This window comes from Crocuta crocuta, unplaced genomic scaffold, assembly GCF_008692635.1.
Source record: "Crocuta crocuta isolate KB4526 unplaced genomic scaffold, BGI_CrCroc_1.0 scaffold73, whole genome shotgun sequence".
In the NCBI taxonomy this organism is placed as follows: Eukaryota; Metazoa; Chordata; class Mammalia; order Carnivora; family Hyaenidae; genus Crocuta; species Crocuta crocuta.
The window spans coordinates 6,654,843-6,682,145 of record NW_027529443.1 but is presented as its reverse complement, the minus strand read 5'-3'; the positions used below and the strand labels follow the sequence as shown (position 1 = coordinate 6,682,145).

Below are 27,303 nucleotides of genomic sequence, written 5' to 3'. Positions count from 1 at the left end.
GGGGAGATGGATAAACTGACCATCATCTCAGGATGTCTCTTTCTGGCCGCCGATATCTTCGCCATCGCCAGCATCGCCAACCCGGACTGGATCAACACCGGGGAGTCCGCGGGTGAGCGGCGGGCGCGCGGGGCCGAGCGGGGGATTGNAGCTTCGTCCTGGATTGGGGGCGGGGGGAGTCCAGGTGGGAGACGGGAAGAAACCGCTTTGGAGAAAACTGAGGTGCATAGGCAGGGATTAGAGACTAGGCGGGGAGCCGGGGTCGGGAGGGAAGTAGCCCGTGGGGCCAGTGCGAGGACCACCCGAAAGCTGCGACTGAGGAGTCCGGTCCGGCCGCGGCCCCCCGAGGGAGGAAGCTGCGGCCGGGCTCCCGGCCCCACCAGGCAGGGTTAATGGTGCTGGGGGAGCTGGTGTGCTGCGCGGGGGTCCCCCTCCCGGCGCCCTCTCCCACCCCCTCTGCCCGCTTGGCTGTGTTTAAGACGCATGTGGCTTCCGATTTTCCCTTTGAAGTCTGTGTGGTTATAATTTTGCTTTATTTTAGGCCCGGGAGCTATAATAATACTAATAATAAACTTCATTTTATGGAGCATCTTTCATTCCAGCGCATCACAAAAACGCTTTAGAGATCTTAATAGTAGTTACAAAATTAAATAACACATTAGAGTTGCAGGCAGCCCAGCAGCAGCAGCAGTGCCCGCTGTAACACCACCGAGCAGGAGGCAGCAGAGACAAGGTGGTGTCCTCGGGAGAGAAGTAGGCATCTCTCTGAAGGGGATCCCGGTGCAGGATTTTTTCTCAGCTTGGGCCGTCACCGCACACACGTCCCTGTACACACTCACACTCACCCAGACCTGTGAGACCAGCCCTTTAATTAACGTAGCAGCTGTCAGGAGAGCTGACTGGAATGAGGGAATGAGCTTGTTTTCGAACTGCTTGTTCTGTGCAGGTGAAGGGAGTGTTGGGGGTTGGGCCTGTCAGACTCCCTCCGTGAATAATTTGTTATAAAAATGTATCACTATGCTGTCAAAGTTACTTCTTAAGTATTACTTACGTTCTGTATTTATCCTGCAGTATATTTAGCTCTTTAAAAAAAAGCTGTAGCTGGGACATTTGTTGCTCTCTCCTCCCTCCCTTCTCTCCTCCATCTAGATCTAGTAACACAAAATCATGCTGTCAGATTTACGGGTTATTAAAATAACACACTAAAAAATTCTCCTTTTCTTGCCTGTACAGTCTCAGCAGAGCTCTTAATGGTAAAACATGCATGATGATTATGATGTGATTGAGCTGTTAGCTAATGCTACTGTGGTAAATTTGCAATATATAAATGTATCAAATCAACACGTTTTATCCCTTACGTATTATAAGATATATGGATTATATCTCAGTTTTTGTAAACTTATAAGGTGTGTAAGAAAGTATAGGATGGTTTGGAATTTGGTGAAACTATATAGGCTGTTTCTGAAAAGGTTAGGAGTGTCAGTTTGTACAGTTACATGTGTGACATCCACTTCATGACCTGTTGTTTTTATTCTAATTATATGTGCAGTGACTCCTTTTATGAGACTTTATTTGGGGCTTTTTATACTTAGGGCCCAAGAGGTTTTGCTGTTCTAGCAGAGATGATGCTTTTTGCAAAGTGCTTTTAGGTGAAGCCCAATGTAAAAAGCAGACTAAACATCCGTGGGAAAGATACACAGTTGGTCCTTAAATGACATGGTTTTGAGCTGCTTTAGTCTACTTATACATGGACTTTTTTCTTTTTTTCTTTTTTATAAATACAGTACTGTAAACGTATTTTCTTCTATGGTTATCTTAACATTTTCTTTTCTCTAGCCTACTTCATTCTAAGAATACAGTATATAATGCATATAACCTACAAAACACGTGTTGATCAGCTATTTATGTTATTGGCAAGGCTTCCAGTCGACAGGCTATTAGTAGTCAAGTTTTGGGGGAGTCAAAAAATTATGCATGGATTTTCAACTGTGCAGGATGGGAATAACTCCTTCATAACAGTAGGCAAAGTCTTCAGCTGTGAGTTGCTGCAGATGGGAGGGACAGAAGTCCACTGATTGAAGGAAGTAAAAAATGTTTGAAATAGGTAAACAGTTGCAGAGAAAGAATGCCAACCAGTGACATAGGATTGTCTGGCGTCGTGGAAGCCTCATTGAAGTCGGTGGTCCAGAACATTCGGTGTGATCGGCCGCCTGCCTTGTTGACCTTCTCTGGTAGTGCTCAACTGCTTTGATACCAGTACCTGTTGAAGACCAACAGAATGTTTCCTTCGAGATTGGAGTTTGCCAACGAAATGCAACAAAGTGACAAAGGAGCAAAAGTGTATAACTGTTAGCCAAAATGTCATTGTAATGATGGCTTATGGATTCTCAGCTGGATAAAAAGTAAAAGTGAATAAAGAAAAGAGTTGATGGTATATGGTCAGTGGAATCGCAGGCCCGATAGAATTGAAGGACTGACTGGGAGTGATTGATGCAGCAAAGTGGAAAGGCAGGAAATTGTGGGCACAAGGTGCAGAGTGAGAGTGGGGATGCGTGGCTAAAATGGGATGGGGGAGGTGATTTTTCTCCTAACAGTTTCCCTTGCCATCTCACCCTTCAATTAAATATTTTTGTAGCTTGAAACAGGATAATAGGGAGATACAAGTAACAGGAAATTTTTTTTCAAAATCATATCTAACCTCTGTTATAAATAAATAAATCCTATGTATTACCTTAGATAGTACCCCCCCCCCCAAACTTAAATGGGATGTTCCTTTGTTGACTCTTGAGCTCTTGCATTGTGGTAAGATGCACCTGAGCTTTGCCTGAGAGTTTGTACACTCAATGTACACTTTTATCTGAGCAGACAGATCTAGTCTTGAGGGGTTTTTTTGGTTTTGGTTTTGGTTTTTTTAAATTCTGGACAGAATTCCACCTTCCAAATCAATGAAACATTTCCAGGAAGTTTGAATAAGATTGCAGAGGTGACAGGACGAGCTTTATTCTGAGATCTGCACAGAAGTGACAGTGACAGCCTAGCACCACACGGTTATTGTGTTGGTTCCCTTCAGTGCATTAAATACAGCATATTTTGACTGTGATGTTTTTACTGCAGTTTTTTTAAGTGGGCAAAATATATTGTGAAAGTTGAATCCTGGTGCTGAAAGGTTTTCAGATGTAATTTGAAAACCACTGCCATGAACTAGTACAGAAAATTTCAGGATCAAATCCAAACGTCATCATTTATGGTCTTTGATTTGGGGCAAGTTACTTAGCGTCTCTCTTTACAATTCTCTGTAAAATATGGATATTAGTAGTACCTACCTCATTGGATTATTATAATTGATTTAATCTACATAATCTACATAAAGCACTAGAAAGTGCCTAACACACAATAAGTGCTCATTAGTTTAGATATTGTTGTATTGCTGTTCTCATTTCTAATAACATGATGTTTTTTGTTTTTAATTAAAGCTCAGAACTTAACTACTGTGAGACTGGCACATTTTCTTGGATATAAGGCAATATTGCGAATAGTATGGTCAGGGGTGCCTGGGTGGCTCAGTCAGTTAAGCATCCAACTTCGGCTCAGGTCATGATCTCATGGTTTGTGGGTTCATCGCACTCTGTGCCGACAACTAAGAGCCTGGAGCTTGCTTAAGATTCTGTGTCTCCCTCTCTCTCTGCCCCTCCCCCACTCATGCTCTGTCTCTCAAAAATAATAAATAAAAATGTTAAACAAAAATTAAAAAATCATATGGCCAGGCTTAGCACAAGTCAAATTCGTCCTCCCTCTTGGCATTTCTGCATCACGCCTTTACTGTTCTTCATTTAGTCTTTCATCACCATATACTAGTCTCTCTACTTCTCAGTTTCTACTTGAACTACCACAGAAGGAAATGAAATAATCCAAAAACAATAAATAACTGAATAGGATAATTTCCTAATATCCTGACTACTAAACTGTACTATCATAACGTTATGGACCATGCTTCATACTGACAGAATTGTTAGTTTGTTTTTATTGTATTGGTGCAAATACAGAGAAAGTACATTCCTTCTGTTGCTGTCTGTGTGTGGTAATATGTCCTGAGCTTGTTCTGATAGCCTGTAGGTTCTGCACAAACTTTTGAATACAAAATGAAATAGGTATGAAGGAAGTACATGGTGGGGAGGATACTTCAGTAAGGACCCTTAGTGTTTTCTATTAATAAAAAATACTGAATGGCAGTTGAATATCATTGCAAAATTGCACAATTGTATGCTGCAATCAGATTTCTTCTGGTTACTGGGACTTATAGCAATATCTTTCATCTTATATAGTACTTTATAGATTTTGAAGCAACTTAACATCCGTGACTTGATTCCTTGGGTTTTTTATATTCAGCCAATGTAGAATAGTCATTTCTACATCTTTTCCCACATGTCAATGCTTTGGACATGAGATTTGGGTTTCAGTGTTGCAGACTCCCTTCAAGAAAACCCTTCATTGAAGTATTACCTGTATCTTATGCACACCTTTTTTTACTTAATAAGATTAAATTTTTATTTTAATGTTTATTTTTGAGAGAGAGAGAGCACAAGCAGGGGAGAGGCAGAGAGAGAGAGAGTGAGAGAAATACAGACTCTGAAACAGGCTCCAGGCTCTGAGCTGTCAGCACAGAGGCTGACAAGGGGTTCAAACTCACTGAACTGCAAGATCGTGCCCTGAGCAGAACTTGAACGTTCAGACTACTGAGCCACCCAGGCACCCCAACAAGATTAAAATTCTTAAGTGGCTGAAGTTCTTGCGAGATCACAGAAGAGGGAAAGAAGGAGATTTGGGTTTTAGTCTTAAAGTGATGTCCTTTGCTTTGTACAAGTCCCTTAACTTCACTGTCACTGTTTTCTCATCTCTAAAGAGACAAACTTTTTTGAAGCTGGGGGGAAGTTTTTTAGTTTTATTGAGTTAATTCTAACAAGGTCATTTAAGCAGAGCTGCTTCTGATAAATGATCTCTGTGCTCCTGGGTAGCTCTGTCGGTTAAGTGTTTGACTCTTGATTTCGGCTCAGGTCATGATGTCACAATTGATGGGTTCAAGCCCCACATTGGTTTCTTCACTGGCAGAGCTTGGGATTTTCTCTCTGTTCTCTCTGACCTCTTCCCACTCATGTGCATGAGGGCTCTCTCTTTCTCTCAAAATAAATAAATAAGCTAAAAATGATCAAAAAAAATGATCTTGAAATTCCTTTATTGAGGCATCATCCCTTGACAGCAAAGATTGTAGTGACCATTTAGGGTTATACCATTCTAAATCTTCCTAGATGGATTTGCTTAGTGTTCTTAAGGAAGATTTCCAAATGTTTTCCAAAAGTCTCTTCCAGTACACAGAGGATCTCCTCCTTTATGTCTAATTAAAATTTCCTTCTATACAGTTGGTTATCACATTCACTTTGTAGTCTGTCAGTGTTATTTATTCTTAAAATATTTTCATTCTTTTTAAAATTGTTTAGAGTGTGTAAGGAGTCACAGTAACTGACACACTCTTTCCTACTTGTTATTCTGAACTGAGGGAAAGAAAGAATAATTAGGACCCATGATATTATTCTATTACTGATAAAGAGAATATTGGAGAATGTGACTTTTATCTGTGGGCAAGCAACTTCCTCTTCTTATTGGACCTCAGGATTGAACAGGCTTAACCATGCAGTCCCAAGAAAAACTGAGGCACCTGCCCTGTAAGACTTCCAGCATGAACGAACAGAGGAAATGCATGCTCCCTATGGGCAACGTGCTCCCAAGGGCAAAAAGTTAGACCGTATATACCCAATTTTTTTCTAAACTTCCAGTCAGACAAAGTCATTCCTCTGACCTGGGAAGGAATAAGTGAGGGGACACAGATAAGCTAAGAACATTATTCTAACAGCGTCCCCCAACACGCACACTCCTATCCCTCAAGGGGGAGAAAACCATTTGAGACTAGGAGATAGCTGACATTTTGTGAGGAAGAGATTTCTTCCTTTTCACTCAAGTGTAAAAACTGGCAGGTGCTTGGAGAAGTGAAACACTTAGAGGTATCATTTCCCATTCTGCTACCCACTACCCTCTCCACAGGAAATCCTGGAAACCTCAGATAAGGGACTGTGGTGCTTGACATCTCTCATGTTAGAGTTCAAGATCTACAAGTAGATCCAGGCCTACAAATTGGGGTCGCTTGGTTTAAAACATTAAGATTACATGCTGCCCGAGCAGGTATTTATTAAATACTATTTATTAAATACTAGAAAATTATTAAACAAAAAGCCCTCTCATGGGGCACCTGGGTGGCTCAGTCGGTTAAGTGTCCGACTTTGGCTCAGGTCATGATCTCACAGTTTGTGGGTTTGAGCCCCGCATCAGGTTCTGTGCTGGCAGCTCAGAGCCTGGAGCCTGTTTCAGATTCTGTGCCTCCCTCTCTCTCTGCCCCTCCCTCGCTCATGCTCTGTCTCTGTCTCAAAAATAAATAAACAAAAAAAAAATTTTTTTTTAAAGATAAGCCCTCTCCCCTGAATGGTAACAATTTAAGTGATCACAGAGGTGCTTTCACATGAGGGAGCTCCATAACATCAGTTTAAACAAAGAAAGCAGTCTGATCAGAACTGCATTTTGGTAATCACTTTGAACGTGACTTAGCAGTGAAGGACAGAATTTGGTTCTACCTAAGAGGACAAAAAATCTTGAAATTATGTTCTTCCTTAATTTAGAAAGCACTAACAGAATTTCTTCAATGGCTTTTGAGTCTTTTCCCAGTAAATTGCTTTTTAAAATACAGCTTTATTGAAATATAATTCCCATAACCATAGAATTCACCTATTGAAAGTGTGCATGCAGTGGCTTTTAGTGTATTCATAAAGTTGTGCCACCATCACAACAATCAATTTTAGAGCATTTTCAGTACCCCAGAAAGAAACCCTCATCCCTTAGCCATCACCACCCGACATCCTGTTCTTTAGGCAATGGGTCCAGTCGACTCTCTATCTCTGGATTTGGCTGTTCTGGACGTTTCATATAAATGGAATCATACAATATGTGGTCTTTGTGATTGGCTTATTTCACTTAGTATAAAGTTTTCAAGGTTCATCCATATTATAGTAAATATTAGTACTTCATGTCTTTTTATTACCAGATATATTTATCCATTACTTATTCATCATTTGAACATTTGGGCCAGTAAATTTCTTTTATTTCAAAGAATAATATTTCTTCAAAATGGTAAAGTGGTACAAGCATTTTTATTTTGTCTTTTAAAGTTTCTTTTGAGAGAGAGAGAGAGTTCACGCATGTGAACAAGGGAAGCAGAGAGAGAGAGAGAGATCGGGAGAGATAATCCCAGCAGACTCTGCACTGTCTGCGCAGAGCCTGACACAGGGCTTGATTTTACAAACCATGAGATCACGACCTGAGCTGAAATCAGGAGTTGAACACTTAAGCAACTGAGTCACTCAAGCACCCCTATTCAGTTTTTTAAAAAGTGACATTATTGAGGCACCTGGGTGGCTCAGTCAGCTGAGCATCCAGCTTTGTCTCAGGTTATGACCTCATAGTTCTTGAGTTAGAATGCTGTATCAGGCTCATTGCTGTCAGCACAGAGCCTGCTTCAGATCTTCTGTCCTCTCTCTGTCCCTCCTCTGCTTGTGCTCTCTCACTCTCAAAATTAAATAAGAGAATTTTTTTTTTAATGTTTTATTTATTTCTAGGAGAGTGTGAGAGAGCGTGAGCAGGGGAGGGTCAGAGAGAGAGGGAGTCACAGACTGAAACAGGCTCCAGGCTCTGAGCTGGCAGTCAGCACAGAGCCCGACGCGGGGCTCGAACCCACAAACCACGAGATCATGACCTAAGCGAAAGTCGGACGCTTAACCGACTGAGCCACCCAGGCGTCCCGAGAATTTTTTTTAAAGTGACATTAGGGACATCTGGGTGGCTCAGTTGTATAAGCATATGACTTCAGCTCAGGTCATAATCTCAGTTCACGGGTTCAAGCCCTGCGTTGGGCTCTGCTAACAGCTGAGAGCCTCGACCCCACTTCAGATTCTCTCTCTGTCTCTCTCTGCCTCTCCCCCACTTGCACTCTGTCTCTCAAAAATAATAAACATTAGGGACGCCTGGGTGGCTCAATTGGTTAAGCAGCCGACTTCGGCTCAGGTCATGATCTCACGGTTCGTGGGTGTGAGCCCCGCGTTGGGTTCTGTGCTGACTGCCAGCTCAGAGCCTGGAGCCTGTTTCGGATTCTGTGTCTCCCTCTCTCTCTGACCCTCCCCTACTCATGCTGTCTCTCTCTCTCAGAAATAAATTTAAAAAATTTTTTTAAATGTTTAAAAAAAAATAATAAACATTAAAAATTTTTAAGTGGCATTATCAGTATAAATAATACATAGCAAATAATAACTTTGAATAAAAATTCCAAGACCAGCCTTTTTTATAATGTTCACAGGATGTACTTGAAGCTTGAAGTCACTTAGGATGCTATAAATTTCACAGTGTAGGCCAGTTTTCCAATAGGAGATTAGATTTCCTGAAGAAAACATTTCTTTACAACCTTCGTTCCAGAAGTCCTCTCTTTTTACCATTACCAACGGGCATATAAGCCCTTTGGGATGGAGGATATAGGCCAGTAGGCCTAAAAGTTGGAGAAGAGGAGTTCGGGACCAAGAACATGGACAGAAGCCATGAGTAAATGGAAATCACTAAAAGGAAGGAAATTGTGAAAAAGAAATTGCAGAGTGATGATGCCGTTGCATTTATCAGACTGACCAGACTTTTTAAACTCTGTCATTTGGCTGCTAGAGCGAAAGCTTTCAGAGCTGGCAGTCTCGTCAGTGCATCACTCCTCTGCTGTTCAGGGGAGCCTGACCTACAGCAGGGGTTGTTTAACCCCTTTCTTGACAAATACTAGGTTTGTACTGGAGTTGCAACACAATAAACTTAAAATGGTCCTGCGGGATTTAGAGTCAGCCATATCTACATTTGATTCTTGCATTTCCTTTTTAAGTTTTATGATTTGGGGCATGTAATTTGATTTCTCAGCTATAAAATGGGACTGTATATTTATTTCAAAGGGTGGTTGTGAGAAAGTGAAATCTGGCACATAAATATGGCACATGGTGTGGTACATAACAAAATTCTTAAATATTAGTCATAATATATAAAAAAGTCAAAACATTTGAATTTAACATTTCCCTTTTTATTACTTATCTTACGTTTGCCTTGTTGTAAACAAACTTAAGGCAACATGGTGTGTCTGAATTTGAATATAACTGAAACCCAGCCATGCCCAATCTAGGAAGAAAGACTCTGAAGTAGTAGTGGTAATATAGAAGTACCGAAAGCAAGGCCTGCATTGGGTTCATAGGTTTCTAGAACAGACTGAAGAAGTTTTCTAAATGAAAGGCAGCCTAGCATAGTAGAAAAGGCACGCAGGTTTTGGGGTCAAACCAAAACTAACATGTAGTCAAATCCTGGTCCTCCTATTTACTAGCTATATAATTTTCGACAAGTTGTGGTCGACAGTGTTTTATTAATAAAAATTATATCATTCAGACTTGATTAATGCTTTTATCAGCCCTTCTAATCGTTATGCACGTTCAGACTCCAACTTCATGTTCTCCTGTAGGCTAAAGGGTAATAACTGCAGTGCACTGTGAAAATCATTTAGTTCAGAAGTTTCTTTTTTTAACATTTTAAAAAATGTTTTATTTTTGAGAGAGAGCGAGCGAGCAAGCAGGGAAGGGGAAGAGAGAGGGAGACACACAATGTGAAGCAGGCTCCAGGCTCTGAGCTGTCAGCACTGAGCCTGACATGGGGCTCGAGCCCCCGAGCCGTAAGATCATGACCTGAGCCAAAGTTGGACACCACCCAGGTGCCCTCAGAAGTTCTTTTAAAGGGAATATATATAAGACCTAGTGGTCTGTAAACTTTACAGTTGAGTATCAAGAGTCTGTTTCACCTGAAAGGCTGGAAATAGGTTTGTAATATATGAGATAGTTGTTTCTTTATAGAAACCTGACAGATAGTATAACTGAAGATTTAGTTTTTGTTTATAGAATAAAATTCCATCTACTTGTCATTAACTTCTGTAATGTAACTGGGAGTTTTTGTGTTTTTTCCATTCTTCATTTTTTTTTTAATTTGAGAGAGAGCATGCACAAGCCAGGGAGAGGGGCAGAGGGAGAAAGAGAAACTTAAGCAGGCTCCACACTCAGTGCAGAACCTGATGCTGGGCTCCATCCTAAGACCCGAGATCATGATGCAAATGGAAGTCAGAGAGTTGGAAGCTCAACTGACTGGGCGACCCAGGCGACCCTATACTTCATTTTAATGCATGTTAAGCAGTGGACCGTATTACATAAACTTAGAGGGGAAATTTAGTCACATAATGAAATATTGTTGTTTATGAAATTGTTATTGTTGAACTATAAATAAGAGCTTAATCATGCAACTTGAATGGATAATGATTTACATAGTGAGTTCATTTTATATACCCTACATAACCCAGGAAATGAGGTTATACGGTGACAGTGGTGACAATATATTCGTATAAATTTCACATTTACAGCTTCACCTGTCTATGATGACTTATGTAAACATGACATTCATATTTTTTTGGTTGTCAGAATGTTTTCTTTTCAAGCTCTGGAGCTACACAATTTTCCCAAGAGCTTTCTTTCTTTCTTTCTTTTTTTTTTTAAATATTTATTTATTTTTGAGACAGAGACAGAGCATGAGCACGGGAGGGGCAGAGAGAGAGGGAAAAACAGGATCCAAAACAGGCTCTGAGCTGTCAGCACAGAGCCCGATGTGGGGCTCGAACCCACAAACCGTGAGATCATGACCTGAGCCAAAGTCGGATGCCCAACTGACTGAGCCACCCAGGCGCCACCCCCCGCCCCAAGAGCTTTCTTTAATTCTTTGGCCAACTAGCAGTTGACTGCTAAAAAGTTCAATACATGCAACACCTGATCCAGTTGATAACAACTGATTGGATATAGTGGCTGCACTATTTCATTCTTTTTTAGCTATAGACTGATGAAAAAGTAATATTTAGCAAAGCTGTTCTATCTCAACAGGAGAGGTTAAATAGGAGCCATGAAGGAACCTAAGGATCTTTGAATATCAAAGGTGCCTAAAAATAAGTATCTGGATCAAAGTAAGTTTTCAAAAACATACCTGTGTGAATTTTACTATGTATTCTCTCATTAGCTGTAAATTACAAGAAGGAGAATCCTAACAGATGTGCCATGAGCGAGTAGAATGTGATGCTCCTTTGAGACTTATTACTTTGGAGTTGACAAAATAGAGAAACATGGATTTGGGTGTTAGTGTTAATGATACAGGTATTTATGAGCGTATACCAAAATCATGTAATTTTCTTATATGACGTTTCAGTGCATGATTCCAGTTTTAAAGCAAAGAGACGGTTGTTTCAACTGAATTTTTTAATTGGTAGGAAAAGGATGCACTTTTTAGTGTGTCTCTTTATACTAGCTAGTTTTGCTATAAATAAAAGGTCACATTTGGCATTTGACGCTTGGCTGTTATATATATTGAGCAAAAAGGCAGCTGTTGACTTTTAATATAGATCTGCTCAACTAGGGACTGTATACTGCTATCATTAGAGATTAAGCAGGAGTAAAGATAAATGCAGTTGGTTGAGTCAAGTAAGAAAATGGGAGAGCAAAATTTCACTAGGTCTCCCCATTAGTAGTGTATTCACAGTAAGTTCTTCACCAGGAACATCATTGGTCGGTCTACTTTCAGCTCTGATAATAGAGGGTGGTTGTGTTGTTTTGTTTCCACAAACAGGCCATGTTCAGATTAGTTGTGCTGACCAGACCACTAACTTAAAAGGCAAAGATCTCTAAGGCTATTTCATTTATGACCATTTCATTTTAGAAGTACCATTCATTTTAATAAAATACATCTTTAATTTACTCTGAGTATTCCTTAGACCTTCCCATGGGTATTTCTCATACCACTGGACTTTATTCCAGGTAGTCTCATGACAAATGCTTATTGAAGTATGTACAGTCTGTAAGGAACTGTACTAAATATTCTGAGAGGTTGCGTTTAAGTAAATGAAGAAGTATTTTATCCTCAAGAAACCTGTACTCTATTTGGAAAAATAAATTTATATACATAAGAAATAAGTGTCAAATATATGGTGAAACTACTTTCTGCCCAAGTGGTCATGGAGGAGATGGTATTTGAGCTTAATAGATGATACACTTAATAATGAATATTTAAATAATTATTAAGACTTGGGTAGTGCTTGTCCTTGAGGGTGAAATAGCATGAGTACAGGCAGGGAAATTTTTGTTCTAGTCCACTTCTACATTGCTGTTAAATTTATCTTACTAAAGGATAAATGTAATAATAATCACAAATACTTACATAGCATTTACTTTATGATAGTTACTTTTCTAGGCACTTTACATGTGTTTACTAACTGAATCCTCACAACATCCTTATATAGACGCTGTTACTAGCCCCACAGAGTTACAGAAAAGTTATGTAACTTGCCCAGGGCCACACAGCTGATAGGTGGAAGAGCTGAGATTTGAACCCAGGAAGTCTAGCTCCAGAACCCTGGCTATTAACCATTTCATGTGCTTGTACCATAAAACTTTCAGTGACTCTTCATCTTCCACAGCACAAAGGCATTCAAATATCTTCACAATATGACTGTAAGTTACCTTTCCAACCTTAGATCATACTTTTTTTTCCTCCATGGATCTACATTCTAGCTCCTCTGTATTACTTTCTGTTTCCTAAATACAATCTGTATTCTCATCTCTGAATCTTTGCTTGTGTTATCTATTTCAGCCTGAAAGTTCCATATTAAAGGAATATGATTTATTGATCTCTGTACCTTAAGTAGCCATCATTCCAAGCTTGCATGTGGCAAGAAAGAGGAGGTGTTACGGTTGACACTAAAATTTTGAACCAAAGAGTAGGGACTTGAATTGGGAAGTTTGGAGAGTGCACTGATTTATGGGCAAAAGTGACAAGTTTGGTTTAGACACGTTATGTTTGGAGTGACAGTAGAATATCCAACCACACAGGGACTAGAGCTCAAGAGAGCCTAATATTTCTCATTCCTAATCTTACGTCATCTTTCTAAGTATGATACTTCTGTTGTTACATTGATCCACATTATTGTTCAGTAGCTGAATATCCACAGAATGTAGGCTTTTTTCTTTCTTTTTTTTACCATTTATCAGTTGGTTTTCATTTTGGAAGTAAGGCCCAGCTACCATATAGTCATTGCCAACTTTGATAAAAAAAAAAATTATAAGATGAAAGTTAATTTTTAGGTTGACTGGTTGGTTCCCTGGATCAATATAGGAGTTAGATTCGTAGATTAGCCCAAAAGACCATATTGTACCTAAAAGATTTACTTCTGCCACAACAACAAAATTGTAGAAAGGAGTACAGTTCCATTGCTAATAGCATTTTTTAAAAAGATAAAAAGGGCTAAGAAAAGGGAAGCTTATCTCTCTGATCCTTTAATTTACCAATTTGACTTTAAAGCTTATAACATTCCTAAAGTCAATGGCATTATAATAGCGTGTGGTGACAGATGGCTGTACTTGTGGTGAGCCCAGCATAATGTATAGGCTTGCGCAATCACAGTGTTGTGCACCTGAAACTACTGTAACGTTATGTGCCAACTATACCTCAGTTAAAAACAAAAAAAGCTTATGGTATTCTTTCTATGTGATGTAGGTGCTTCACTGAGATTCTTTTCATACATGTCAACAATATTTTGTGTCATTTTTTTGACTTACAAATTGCCCATCAGAGGAAAACGAGAGAATTTGTAAGAAATGTATGTTTAAGAGATTTCCTCAGGTGCAGTAACCTGAGGTAGAGTTAAATCACTGGAGATAAGGAAGGTGGATATGAGTGCATGGAAGTACATGTGGTATGTGTGGTGTGTCAGGGTGGAGAGGAGACTTGGGGGAGCTGAGGAGTTTGTAATGGGTAAATGACCTCTCCTGTGAGGAAACAAGGTACTACAGAATAGATTGGATCCCGTGCTTCTCATTCAAGCCCGTAGAAGGGGCTGTTAGTCTGGGCTAGTGTGGTTACTGGTTCTAGAGGGAGACCCATGATAGATAAAGGAGAAAAACAATACTTTATATGCCATTTAGGGTATCAGATCAAATACGTTTTTTTAAGTTTATTTATTTTGAGAGAGATAGAGTACAAGCACGGGAGGGGCAGAGAGAGAGAGAGAGAGGACCCAAAGCAGGCCCCACACTGTCATTGCAGAGCCCGTCTCAGGGATCAAACTCAAACTGGGAGATCATGACCTGATCCTAAATCAAGAGTCAGATGTTTAACCAACTGAGCCACCCAGGTGCCCCAAAATAAGTGTTTTTAACTTGAATACCTCTGTTGAAACTTAGCTTCCAATTTAGGATTTGCTGTAGACGTTTTGCTTGTGTTTGAAAAATTATCTAAATGTGAGGTGCTGGGGTGGCTTAGTCGGGTGAGCATCCAGCTCTTGATTTCAGCTTAGGTCATGATCCCAGGGTCATGGGATCAAGCCCCATGTCGAGCTCCATACTCAGTGTGGATTTTGAGAGATTTTCTCTCTCTCTGTCTCTCTCTATCTTCTCCTCTCCCCTGCTCGTTCTCTGCCTCTCTCTAAAATAAAAAATATATTGGGGTACCTGGGTGGCTCAGTTGGTTGTTGTGTCCAACTTCAGCTCAGGTCATGATCTCACAGTTTACGAGTTCAAGCCGTGCGTCAGGCTCTGTGCTGACAGCTCAGAGCCTGGAGCCTGCTTCAGATTCCGTGTCTCCCTCTCTTTCTGCCCCTCCCCCACTCTCACACGCTTGTTCTCTTTCAAAAATAAAAAACATTTTTAAAAAATTTAATTTAAAATGTATATATATTTAAAAAAGGAAAGAAAAGAAAAATTACCTAAATGCTTATTCTTTGGGGTACCTGGGTGACTCAGTCAGTTAGGCATCCATCTTCAGCCCAGGTCATGACTTGCCTTTGGTGGGTTTGGGCTCCACATCAGGCTCTGTGCTGACAGCTCAGAGCCTAAAGCCTGCTTCAGATTCTGTGTTTCCCTCTCTCTCTCTCTGCCCCACCCTGATCATACTCTGACTCTCTCTCTCTCTCTCTCAAACACAAACATTTAAATAAATACATAAAATGCTTATTCTTTATTTTCACCAAGTGAAAAATAGTTTGTGTTCCCCATTCATTCTCATGAATCCTATCTCTTGATTTCAAATAAAACTGGATATGTATGATAATTTCTTAGAAAATTATTTTATTGGGTCACCTGAGTGGCTCAGTCATTTAAGCATCCGACTTTGGCTCAGGTCATAATCTTACAGTTTGTGGGTTCAGGCCCTACTTTGGGCTCTTTGCTGACAACTCTGAGCCTGGAGCCTGCTTTGGATTCTGTGTATGTCTCTCTCTCTACCCCTGTTCCCCTTGGCTCTGTCTCTCAAAAATGAATAAACGTTTAAAGTAAGTTATTTTATTAAGAAAATCATAGTGAAAATAGAATGGAGATTGAGGAGTGCCCTGGGTTGCTCAGTCAGTTGAGCATCTGACTCTTGATTGTGGCTCTTCTGGCTGGTCAAGATCTCACAGTTCATGGGGTCAGGCCCTGCTTGGGATTCTCTCTCTCTCTCTGCCCTCCCCTGCTCACATGGGTACTTTCGCTCATGCTCCCTCTTGGTCTCTCAAAATAAATAAACACTTGGAAAAAAAAAAGGAATAGGGATTGAAGTTGAACTCAGTTTAAGGTCTGGCTCTGCCATTTACCAGCTGTGTGGTTTTGGACACACTGGCCTCTTTTTTTTTTTACTTGACCTCTTTAAGCTTTAGTTGCCTCATTTATAAATGGGGATAATACCTCTTACCTTGCACGGTGGCTCTAAGAAAGTTAAACTAGCTGAAACATCTACTGCAGTACAGGCATTTATAGTAGCTATTGTTATTGTTAAGCAACTAAATGGATTAATTTTTTATTACATTGGATACATAGAATATAATGTAATTGATTATTTACCTATCATATAGTCACCAAAAGCAGTCTCTTTTTTTTTTTTAAACAAGGATATATGACTGTGTTAGACCTGGTTCCCCATTTTGTTTTTAACATACACTCTGTACTATGCCCCTGATACTTACTTGGATTGTTACCTTCTTCCACTAAGAGAAAAGAGTATCAGGCATCCTATCCAAATGTATATATGAAAGTGCTATTCGAGGGGCGCCTGGGTGGCTTAGTTGGTTAAGCGTCCGACTTCGGCTCAGGTCATGATCTCACGGTTTGTGAGTTTGAGCCCCACGTTGAGCTCTGTGCTGACGGCTGGCTTGGAGCCTGGAGCCTGCTTCAGATTCTGTGTGTTTCTCTCTGACCCTCCCCTGCTCGCTCGCTCGCTCTCTCTCTCTCAGAAATAGATAAAACATTAAAAATTTAAAAAAAAAGTGCTATTCTACATTTCAAAGGTAACAGGTTTTTAGAAATTTCCCAGTAATGATGACAGATTCTACTAAGCCATTATCATTCCGCCATCCTTCTTACTCTAGCTAACATTTGCTGAGTGGGTTATGGATTGTGTAGTCTGTGGCCCTAGATTTTCCCCCAACTGGCTAAGTATATAAAGCATCACCCTGACCTCATTAGTTGAAGTCAGTAACCAAGTTTAGATAAAGAGTTCTAAAAGTAAAGTGGGATTGATGATCATGAGTAGCCTATAAGATCATTTGTTAAAGTCCCTATTTATTTGCTTATTATAAAGCATAAGAGGAGTATATTTTATTATCCTAAAGATAAAATAATTACTTTCAGAGTTTAATTTAAAATTTAAAAAATTACTCATGAATCACTTAAAAACCATAGCAATAAATCTTACTTTAAACAGATGTATACAGTCCTATATCAGCATGTTAGATAACCTTTAGGACTCCCATTCTAAGATTTAGTGGGTTAAGATCAGAAGACAGACTCTTGTATGTTGAAGTGTCACCTGATCTAGGAATAGCCCCCTGGCTTTAGAGGGCTATTTCTGGTATCTACCTAGGTACCACCCAGTAGGTAACTATCATCCAGTAACCATTTAGAATCTCACAGTAGCTAGTGAGATATCTGCCTTAAATAGACCATCTTCAGGGTGCCTGGGTGGCTTAGGTCATGATCTCTCCATTCCTGGAATCTAGCCCCTCTATGACAGGCTCTGCACTGATAGTACAGAGCCTACTTGGGATTTTCTCTCCCTCTCTCTCTGTACCTTCTCCCTCCCTCTCTCCCTTTCTCTCTCTCTCTCTCTCAAAATGAATAAATAAACTTTAAATAACTGGGTGCCTCGGTCAGTTAAGCCTCCAACTTCGGCTCAGGTCTTGATCTTGCAGTTCATGAGTTTGAGCTGTGCTGACAGCTCAGAGCCTGGAGCCTGCTTCAGAGTCTGTGTCTCCGTCTCTCTCTCTCTCTCTCTCTCTCTCTCTCTCAAAAAACGACATTAAAAAATTTTAAGTAAATAAACCACCCTGTATTTAAGATGTGATTATTCTTTATTGTGAATATCTTCACAGTTGTCAAGGAGGTTGGGTACATTATGGGGTTTCCTGCTGTGCCACATTTTTTTATTTTACTTTTTGCCTCTGTAAGGTTTGGGCCAGTGCTTTTGTTCTCTGTGTTAGTCTAGAGTCAGCTAAAGTGTTGTATCCCTTACGTATTCCCTCCTGTTGCCCTCTGCCCTCCCTCTTTAGGAGCTTGTTGTGGCAAATCCCCGACTTGACCCTTCAAGCCCATACCCAGATGAAAAAGTCTGGGGTACAAATGTCATCAGCTCTCCAGATGGTCAGGGAACTGGTGCAGTTCCCAGTGACTTTTCTTAATATCCCATTTAGATATCACACATAGCCCTGTTTCCATGCTCAGCTCCTATTTCTCTGAGCATGTGGTTTTCCTGAAATTTTTTAGGAGCACTTTTTAGAGGGCTATCTTTTGACTATATTGTTATAGGCTATAGAGGCATTTACTCCTTTTCTGTGAACCTGTTCTTTTATACATTCCATAAATTCTTTCTTTTTTTTAATGTTTATTTTCAAGAGAGTGTGTGCATAAGTGGGGAGGGGCAGACAGAGAGCAGGACAAAGGATCTGAAGTGGGCTCTGTTCTTGACAGCAGAGAGCCCTGCATGGGGCTCAAACCTCAGACCCACGAACGGTGAGATCATGACCAGAGCTGAAATTGGACACTTAACTGACTGAGCCACTCAGGTGCCCCAATTCCAGAAATTCTTTAGTAATTCTGCTTCATTGCCGATATATTTGTCATTTTTCCCATGCTTCTGGACAATTTTTAAAAATATATATAGTACTTTTTCTTTTGTCTCCCAACAGTGTTTAATAAATGTTCATTGAATGAGAAAAATCAGTGTGGATGACAGTACAGTTGAATTGGTCAAATATTTATAAGAGATTTAGTCCATATTGGCTTATTTTTTAAATTTTTATTAGTAATGGAAAGTTAACGATACAGTAATTTTTCTAAGGTCACATATATTATGTAAGCCACAGAAGGTTAAAATTCTGTAGTCCATATATGGTAGGAACATAGGTGTGATCAGTTAGAATGCAGGAGGCATTATAGTTAAGTGGCTAGCAGCACAGACTCTAGAGTCTGGGTTCATGTTCTAATTATGCCACTTACTTAGCAACATGATCTTGGCCAACATACTTCAGAGGTCTGTTTGAAAATTAAAGTATTCATGTACATAAAACACTTAAAGTTCTTGGCACATACTAATGTAAACATCAACTAAAATTAATGAAACTTAACTTTTTTTTTTAACTTTATTTATTTTGAGAGAAAGAGTGCAAGTGGGGAAGAGGCAGAGGGAGAGAAGTAGAGAGAATCCCAAGCAGGCTCGGTGCTGTCAGCACAAAGCCTGATGTAGGGTTCGATCCCATGAACTGTGAGATCATGACCTGACCCAGAATCAAATGTTGGATGCTTAATCCACTGAGCTACCCAGGCGCCCTAACGGGACTAACTTTTGTAGAGTCTTAGCTATAATCATTTCAGTAGCCATAAGCAGCTATCTTTTTTTTTTTTAATGTTTTTTTTTTCCAATGGGGGGGAGAGAGAGAGAGAGAGAGACAGCGTGAGCAGGGGAGGGTCAGAGAGGGAGGGAGTCACAGACTGAAACAGGCTCCAGGCACCCAGCTGGCAGTCAGCACAGAGCCCGACGCGGGGCTCGAACCCACAAACCGCGAGATCATGACCTAAGCGAAAGTCGGATGCTTAACCGACTAAGCCACCCAGGCGCCCCATAAGCAGCTATCTTAAAATTGATTATAAATGCTACGTATTTTTAGGTTGTAGATGTAAATGTTACCATATTGCAATATACATTCTAGCCCAAAGACAAATGGCCAAAATTTCTACCTTATATAATGAATAGTACCACTACTATAATCAAGTGGGAGGAGTACTCTGCTTGAACCATGCTTGTATTTTACATATTCAAAAAATTAAGAATAATGGAAAGAAAACAAATCCTAATATTGAATACAAATTGAAACCAATGAGCCTAACTATATTAAATGAATAATGTAACTACCCACGATAAAAGAAGTAACTTTTGAACATGGAATTCTGACTGTGCTCCCTTAATGGGATATAGCCCAAGGACAAAAAGAACAAAGAAATACTGAATTTAGTATTCCCATGTTGCTAATGAAGAAGCATATTAAAAAAGGGAAATTATTTGTCTGGCATCAATTAAGTGGTAGAGCTAGATTCAAAAGTCTGTACTCTGTTCGTTATACCACACTGTTTTTTGTTTTGCTTTGTTTTGTTTATGTTTATAGTTTGCTGTTCAGAGGCGTTTTTGTGCTCCCAGCCTGCTTTCATGAGTACCTACCCTCCTTTTATTGACTTCATCCATAATTATTAGAACCACGTTTTCAAGAGTTCCCTAGCCTCTTGACTCTCCTTTCCTTCAAGAATTTCATTCCATGAGGGGTGCCCAGGTGGCTCAGTCGAGCATCCAAAATCTTGATTTGAGCTCAAGTCATGATCTCACATTTCCCAAGTTTGAGCCCCACTGTCAGTGCAGAGCCTGCTTGGGATTCTTCTCTCTCTCCCTTTCTGCCCCTCTCCCATTCACACTGTCTATCTCTCTCTCAAAATAAGTAATAAATAAACTTAAAAAAATTCATTCCATGCATTTGGGCTTACCTTTTTGAAATCTGCCTTCCTAAATTAAAGGCTATGTGATAATCCCACTCTTTTGTTTATGAATTCTAATGACATGACAGATTTTCCTTTTGATTCTCATTCCTCTTCAACAATAACTAGTTTCCTGAATTATAGTAGTGTCAAAGTCATGATTATTTGCAGATATTGTCTGTATTGATAACCAAGCCTGGAAGTTGTACATGAGAGAGCTGCATTCCTAAAGACATTAATCTCTTTGTAATTTAAGATATCACATGGTGACTTGGGGGTAAAACTTATAGTGGGAGAGTGAGAGTGGTAAAAAATACCATTGTTGGACCTGCATTGTTTACATGAGAGATACTAGAACAAGAATTACTTTATAAATTGTGGTTTTGGAATGACCCATTCATTAAAAAAGGCAAATAAAAATAGCAATGAAACAAGACATCATAACTGGCTGTTAAATGAACTCTCTGTCCTTTGAAAAGGGCATGATTAAGGGGGAAAATATGTACATATCTTGAGTTCACAAGCTGCTATTTGAGATTTTGCTGAGTAGAAATGATGAGAGGAATCAAACTGTACAAAGATTTAGTTGAATCTCCCTTAAAGTACTTTGTATCGTAAATCTCCAAACTTATTTTTTTAAATTACAGCATTTGAAGAACCTCTTCTTGAATTAACAAAATCAAAATGGAATTCTCTTTTTTATTACTTTTTAAAATTTTTATTTTTGTGAAAGAGTAAGCTTGAGCAGCAAGGGGCATAGAGAGAGGGACAGAGGATCCAAAGCAGGCTCCATGCTGATCACAGAGAGCCTGATGTAGGCTTGAACTAACAAACCATGAGATCATGACTTGAGCTGAAGTCGAACACTTAACCAACTGAGCCACCCAGGTGGCCCTGGAATTCTCTCTTTTTTAAAAAAAAAAATTTTTTTTAATGTTTTATTTTATTATTGAGACAGAAACAGAGCATGAGTGGGGGAGGGGCAGAGAGAGAGGGAGACACAGAATCTGAAGCAGGCTCCAGGCTCTGAGCTGTCAGCACAGAGCCTGACGTGAGGCTCAAACCACAAACTGTGAGATCATGACCTGAGCTGAAGTCAGATACTTAACCAACTGTGCCACCCAGGTGCCCTGGGAATTCTCTTTTTTAAATCACTCCTAAACTATCTTTAGCATGTGACTTTAAAAATGTAATTTTATGTAATATACCAGAGAAATTGTCCAGAAGATCAAGGACCACAATTTTAATACAGTTTTTTAAAGTAAGATTGGCAGTCAGATTAATTTTAAAAATGCTTTTAATCAGAATTAAGAGTGTAAAATAGTATTATAGTCTTTCATTAGATTAAATGATTTTCTTAACACCTGGAAAAATTATTATAGTATTTCCATCCAAAATAGCTATTTCTGAGGAAGTGTGCCACTTTGTGGATGTCCACGTTTATGAGACCTCTCCATTGATGTTTCTAAGGTTTTATCTCCCTGCACAAACATTTAAGAAAAATCAAATTGTTCTACAAAAATATACCTAAGTAGTAAACTTTTAGCTAAGCTGTTGAATCAGACCTGGTTCGTATTCCAACTCGAGCTTTTTCTGGCTGGCCACCTAGTCATTAAACCTGTTGCTCAGTTTCCTCATTGGATTGTCTCGACAATTAAATGAGGATATGTAAAGCACTTAACACCATGAGGGGCACTAAGTGAGCAGAACTATTATTTATCTTATCAGCTCCAAAGTTATGAGTGATGGGGAAAGGAAATTTATTATAAGTGCCGTTCATTTTAATGTCAAGGTTTTGAAGTAGAATTGAAGATAAAACTATATTTTTCTGGACCCCAACACTTGAGATTCTGTTTGAGAAAGTGAGAGAAAGCTGCCAAATACCTACTCTGCAGTGACGAGAAGGTTGAATTTCTAATTTGTTTCCTGCCCCCAAGCCCTTGCCTTCAGTTCCTCTGCCTCAGTATGAAAATTTCTGTATTTGGAGATTCTTGCCAGACTCAAACAACAGAGAACTATCTCCTTGAGTTTTATTATAGCTAGCTGACTATAACCCTTTGGAAAAACATCTGGATGTAGTTTCAGCCTTTAAGGTCTATAATTTTTTAGGTCATTAAATATCTATAGCCCTAAATTACTGTTTTCAGTTCATTTCCTGCATTGTGCCCATCCATTTTAAGAGCTGTATGTCTTTTATCCAGAAAGTATAAAGTATGTAGTTGACATCGATTAAAAAAAATCATCAGTTAAACTACTAGAGTTTTCCTTACTCTCAAGTTCATGGAATATAATTATTATACCAAACTTATCCATGCATGTACATATATACCCATACATACAAATGTAATTTTCTTTTATGTGACTACTCAGTTGTACATAGTAGGAGTTATGATATTTGATTATAATCATTTCAGCAATATCGTGGACAGGCTGCTGGACCCTGGAATTAAAAGAGAGAAGATTGTAACATCAGAAGCACATTGATTAATACTCTCTGAATATCTGAAGGGTATTTTAAACGTAGTTCTGAAATAGCCATTTCTTGGGGGCACATGGGTGGCTCAGGTCACAGTCTCACAGTTTGTGGGTTCGAGCCCCATGTTGGGCTCTGTGCTGACAGCTTGGAGCCAGGAGCCTGCTTCAGATTCTGTGTCTCCCTTTCTCTCTGCCCTTCCCCTGCTCACTCTCTCTCTCAAAAATCAACAAACATTTAAAAAGTAAAATAGGCAGAGAAGGACAGCTACCATATGTTTGCAAGTATAGGAGGATTAGGAGGAACTTAACAGAGGACCATGGGGGAGAAGAAGGGAAAAAATAGTGGGGAAGAGGGAGGGAGGCAAACCATGAGAGACTCTTGAATGCCAAGAACAAACTGAGGGCAGATGGGGTGGGGGGGAGAGGGGAAGGGGGGTGATGGGCATGGAGGAGGGCACTTGTTGGGATGAGCACTGAGTGTTATATGGAAAGCAACTTGACAATAAACTATTTTTTTAAAAAAATAAAAAGTAAAAGCTGTTTATTTTCTTAATTTGCTGAGTCATATTTCCTTTAATTTTCTCTTTCTAAAACTTTGTTTTCCTAAAGGTGATGTAAATTACATATTTCATGTTCTACATTTACACTCCACCTAGCATTCCCTCACTGCTGTATATGTGAATGAGTACATATGATTAGAGCATTATTTCCTTTACCATTTCTGCAATGTTCGTATTTTTAAGTACTAAAAGGCAGATTGTTTAATGTACATTCCTAGCATTTTAAATTCGAAAATACATTTCAAGTTCGAAAGTACTCTTTCTCTAAGCTGTTAGATGTATGATTCATAACATGAAACAAAGTTGCCTGTTGTTCTTTCTTAATTGAGTTGACATTTATAGTCTTCTGGTCTTACCTTTCTAGGGAGAAAATCTAACATACTCTAATGTCATATACATTATCATAGATCTTATTATGGTTTGAGAAAATTCTCCTTTATTCATTTTCCTTTCCTTTTTAAAGCTCCTTTCATTGTATCACTAAAATGTGGTTTGGCAATCAGTTGACTTGGAACTTTAGACAGTTAAATTTTCTGGACAGAAAATGCTGTTGCATTCTTAACAGCTTTTTAGGAGCTATTTGGACATCTTGTAGAAATTTCTTTTTATTTTTTTAAGTTTGCTTGTTTATTTTGAGAGAGAGCATGCAAGCAGGGGAGGGACAGAGACAGAGAGAGAGAAAATCCCAAGCAGGCTCTGTACTCAGAGATCATGACCTGAGGCGAGACCACGAGTCAGATGCTTCTCTGACTGAGCCACCCAGGCACCCCTCTTGTAGAAATTTCTTAAAAAAACAAAAATTTCTAAATTATCAGATTGTTGAACAACTTCACAAAAAAATTAATGATAGTCTAAAAACACTTTTCTTGGATTCCCCTCCCCATAAACCTGTTTCTTCACCCTACCCCAGATTCTGAAAAATTTTTTAGCAAATTTGCTTATGAAGTCCATTTGTGAGTCAGAAGTAATCTAAACAAAGGGCACCACCATGTTATTTCCTACTCTGGAGAGAACCTATACTGTGTATTCTGCCTTTACCTTGATTCAGAACTGATAAGATTGCACTGAGCCTTAGTACTCTCTGGGGTCTTATTTTCCAGACTTGCCTATAAAAAAGTATTCACGGGGCGGGGGGGCGCCTGGGTGGCTTAGTTGGCTAAGCGTCCGACTTTCGCTTAGGTCATAATCTCGCGGTTCGTGGGTTCGAGCCCCGTGTCGGTCTCTGTGCTGACTGCCAGCTCAGAGCCTGGAGACTGCTTCGGATTCTGTGTCTCCCTCTCTCTCTGACCCTCCCCTGCTCACGCTGTCTCTCTCTCTCTCCTAGAAATAAATAAAACATTAAAAAAAATTTTAAAAAAAATGTATTCACGGGGATTCAGAACCTATAATGCATTGCTGCAGAAAAGGATTCAAATACAAGGTATTTGAAAAGTCAAAGCTGTATTTTACGGTTAAGCACAAAGCTTAACCAGATGAGGCAGGTCACTATTTTTCTATTTGAAAACCTGTTTAGAGTGCCTGAACATTAAGTGCTTCATGCTTATTTCTAGGCCAATTATACATCAGTGTTTTTTCTCTTTACAATTAATGTTTCCAGTAGCTTGGGGCTTTTTTTTTTTCTTAAGTATTCTTTTGAGCTGACAGATGATCACAGAAGTGATTCTGACTTAAAGTTAGTTTAGCCCACCCTTTGAAAAGTATTTATCTTGGGGTGCCTGGGTGTCTCAGTCAGTTAAGTGTCCAACTCTTAGTTTTGGGTCAGGTCATGATTCACGGTTTTTGAGTTCGAGCCCTGTATTGGGCTCTGCGCTGAGAGCACAGAGCCTGCCTGGGATTCTCTTTCCCTCTCTCATCCCCTCCTCTGCTTTCTCAAAATAAATACTTAAATTTTTTTTTAAAAAAGAAAGAAAGAAAAGCATTTATCTTTTACCCATTCCAAGGCAAGATGCCATAAACAAAACCCTGCAAAGCTACAGGTCATTAAACAGTTAATTGGAATTCAGTAAGGAGAGTGCTAACTAAAATAGTAGTAAGTGCATGTTGCTGTGGGAGCAATTGGAGTGCCTTTAATTCAGGCTTTGAAGGTTACAAAGGACCACAGGGAGGAATGACCTCTAAGCTGAGATCTAAAGAACAAACAGGGGAGCACCTGAGTGGCTCAGTCGGTTAAGCGTCCAACTTCAGCTCAGGTTATGATCTCACAATTCATGAGTTAGTTCCCTGCGTTGGGCTCTGCTCTGACAGCTCAGAGCCTGACGTCTGCTTCTGATTGTGTCTCCCTCTCTCTCTGTGTCCCTCCCCCACTTGTGCTCTCTCTCTCAAACGTAAGTAAACATTTTTTTAAAATTTAATAAAAAGAAAAAAAATTAAAGAACAAATAGGAAGTGGCCTAAGAGGGGAAGGTTGTAAAAATGGTCCAGGTAGAAGGAAAAGCAAGTTTAAAGCCTCAGATATTAAAAGAAACAGAAAGACATAGAGAGACAGAGAGAAAGAAAAGGAAAAAGAGAAAGAAAGAAAGAAACTTACTTAGTTACTAAGTGAGTTAGTTATATGTAGGTTCAGAACCTGAAACCTTAGTGTGCCTGATAACAGTAGTTTGAAGGGAAGAGTGTCATTAGATGCCTCTGGATGTTCGGGAAACAAATGGACTAGATCATGAATAGCTTATTTTTCCATCTCTGCCCCACCCCATACACACCCAGCCCCGTTTGTAAACAATTTTATTGACATATAATTCACATGCCATACAGTTTATCCCTAAAGTGTACAATTCACTTGCTTTTAGTGTATTCCCAGCATTGTTCAGCAATCATCACCATGGTCAATTTTAGAACATTTTCATCACCTCAGAAAGTAACTGTACCCCTTAAGCTATCAGCCCCAAACTGCCCCAGCACTAAGGAACTACTAATCTACTTTCTCTGTATACTTACGTATTCTGCAGGTTTCATATAAATGGAATCATATAATATATAGTCTTTTGTGACTGGCTTCTTTCACTTAGCTTAATGTTTTCAAGGTTCGTGCTATAACAACATATCAGTATGTCATTTCTTTTTATTGATAAATAATAATCCATTGTTTGGATAAACTTCATTTTGTTCATCAATTAATGGACATTTGGGTTGTTTCTACCTTTTGTAACTTCTGAATAATACTGTGAACATTCAAGTACACATTTTTGTGTGGACATACGTTTTCATTTCTCTTAGATTTCTAGGAGTAAAATTGCTGAATCAGATCTTTAACTTTTTGTGGAATTGCCAGGCTGTCTTCTAACGTGGTTGCACCAGTATACATTCCCACTAGGAGAGTATGAGGACTCCAGTTTCTCTACATCCCCACCAGCACTTGTATTATCTGTTTTTCATAATAGCCATCCTAATAAATGTGAAGTCATTTCTCATTGTAGCTTTGGTTTACGTTCCCCTGATGACTAATAATGTTGAGCACCTTTCCTATACTTTCAGCCCTTTTGAATCTTCTTTGGAGAACTGTCTGGATGATCCTCTACGCATTTTAAAATTGAATTATTTTCTTTCTATTATTAAGTTGTAAGAGAAGTCATTTTCAGACATGATTTGGAAATACTTTCTCCCATCCAGTCTTTTCACTTTCTTTATGGTATCATTTGATGTACAAAATTTTAAAAATCTGACATCCAGTTTATTGTTTCCTTTTTTGTTTGTGCTTTTGGTATTCTGTCTAGGAAATGATTGCCTAATCCAATGGGACAAAGATTTTTTCAGAAATTTTCTTCTAGGACTTTTAGCTCTTCATTTAGACCTCTTACCTATATTGAGTTAATTTTTGTATGTGGTATGAAGTAAAGGTCCAAATTCTTTAAAAAATTTTTTTTAATGTTTTAGTTATTTCTGAGAGAGAGAAACAGTGTGAGCAGGGGAGGGTCACAGAGAGAGGGAGATACAGAATCTGAAGCAGTCTCCAGGCTCTGAGCTAGCTGTCAGCACAGTGCCCAACGCGGGGCTCGAACCTACGAACCGTGAGATCATGACCTTAGCCAAAGTCGGAAGCTT

The 27,303-nt window shown here is 39.3% G+C and overlaps 1 protein-coding gene across 3 annotated transcripts in view; it reads left to right on the top strand.

Moving 5' to 3' along the window:
• Positions 1 to 6: 6 nt before the first annotated feature.
• Positions 7 to 27,303, top strand: part of MOSMO (modulator of smoothened) — a 66,949-nt gene continuing 39,652 nt past the window's right edge. For all 3 annotated transcript variants that reach the window (XR_013334233.1, XR_013334232.1, XM_077760517.1), the window contains exon 1: positions 7 to 112. Coding sequence is in view for 1 of the 3 variants with exons in the window: in XM_077760517.1 (XP_077616643.1) it covers positions 7 to 112 (106 nt within the window). In the remaining 2 variants the exon portion in view is untranslated. The remainder of the gene's footprint in view (positions 113 to 27,303) is intronic.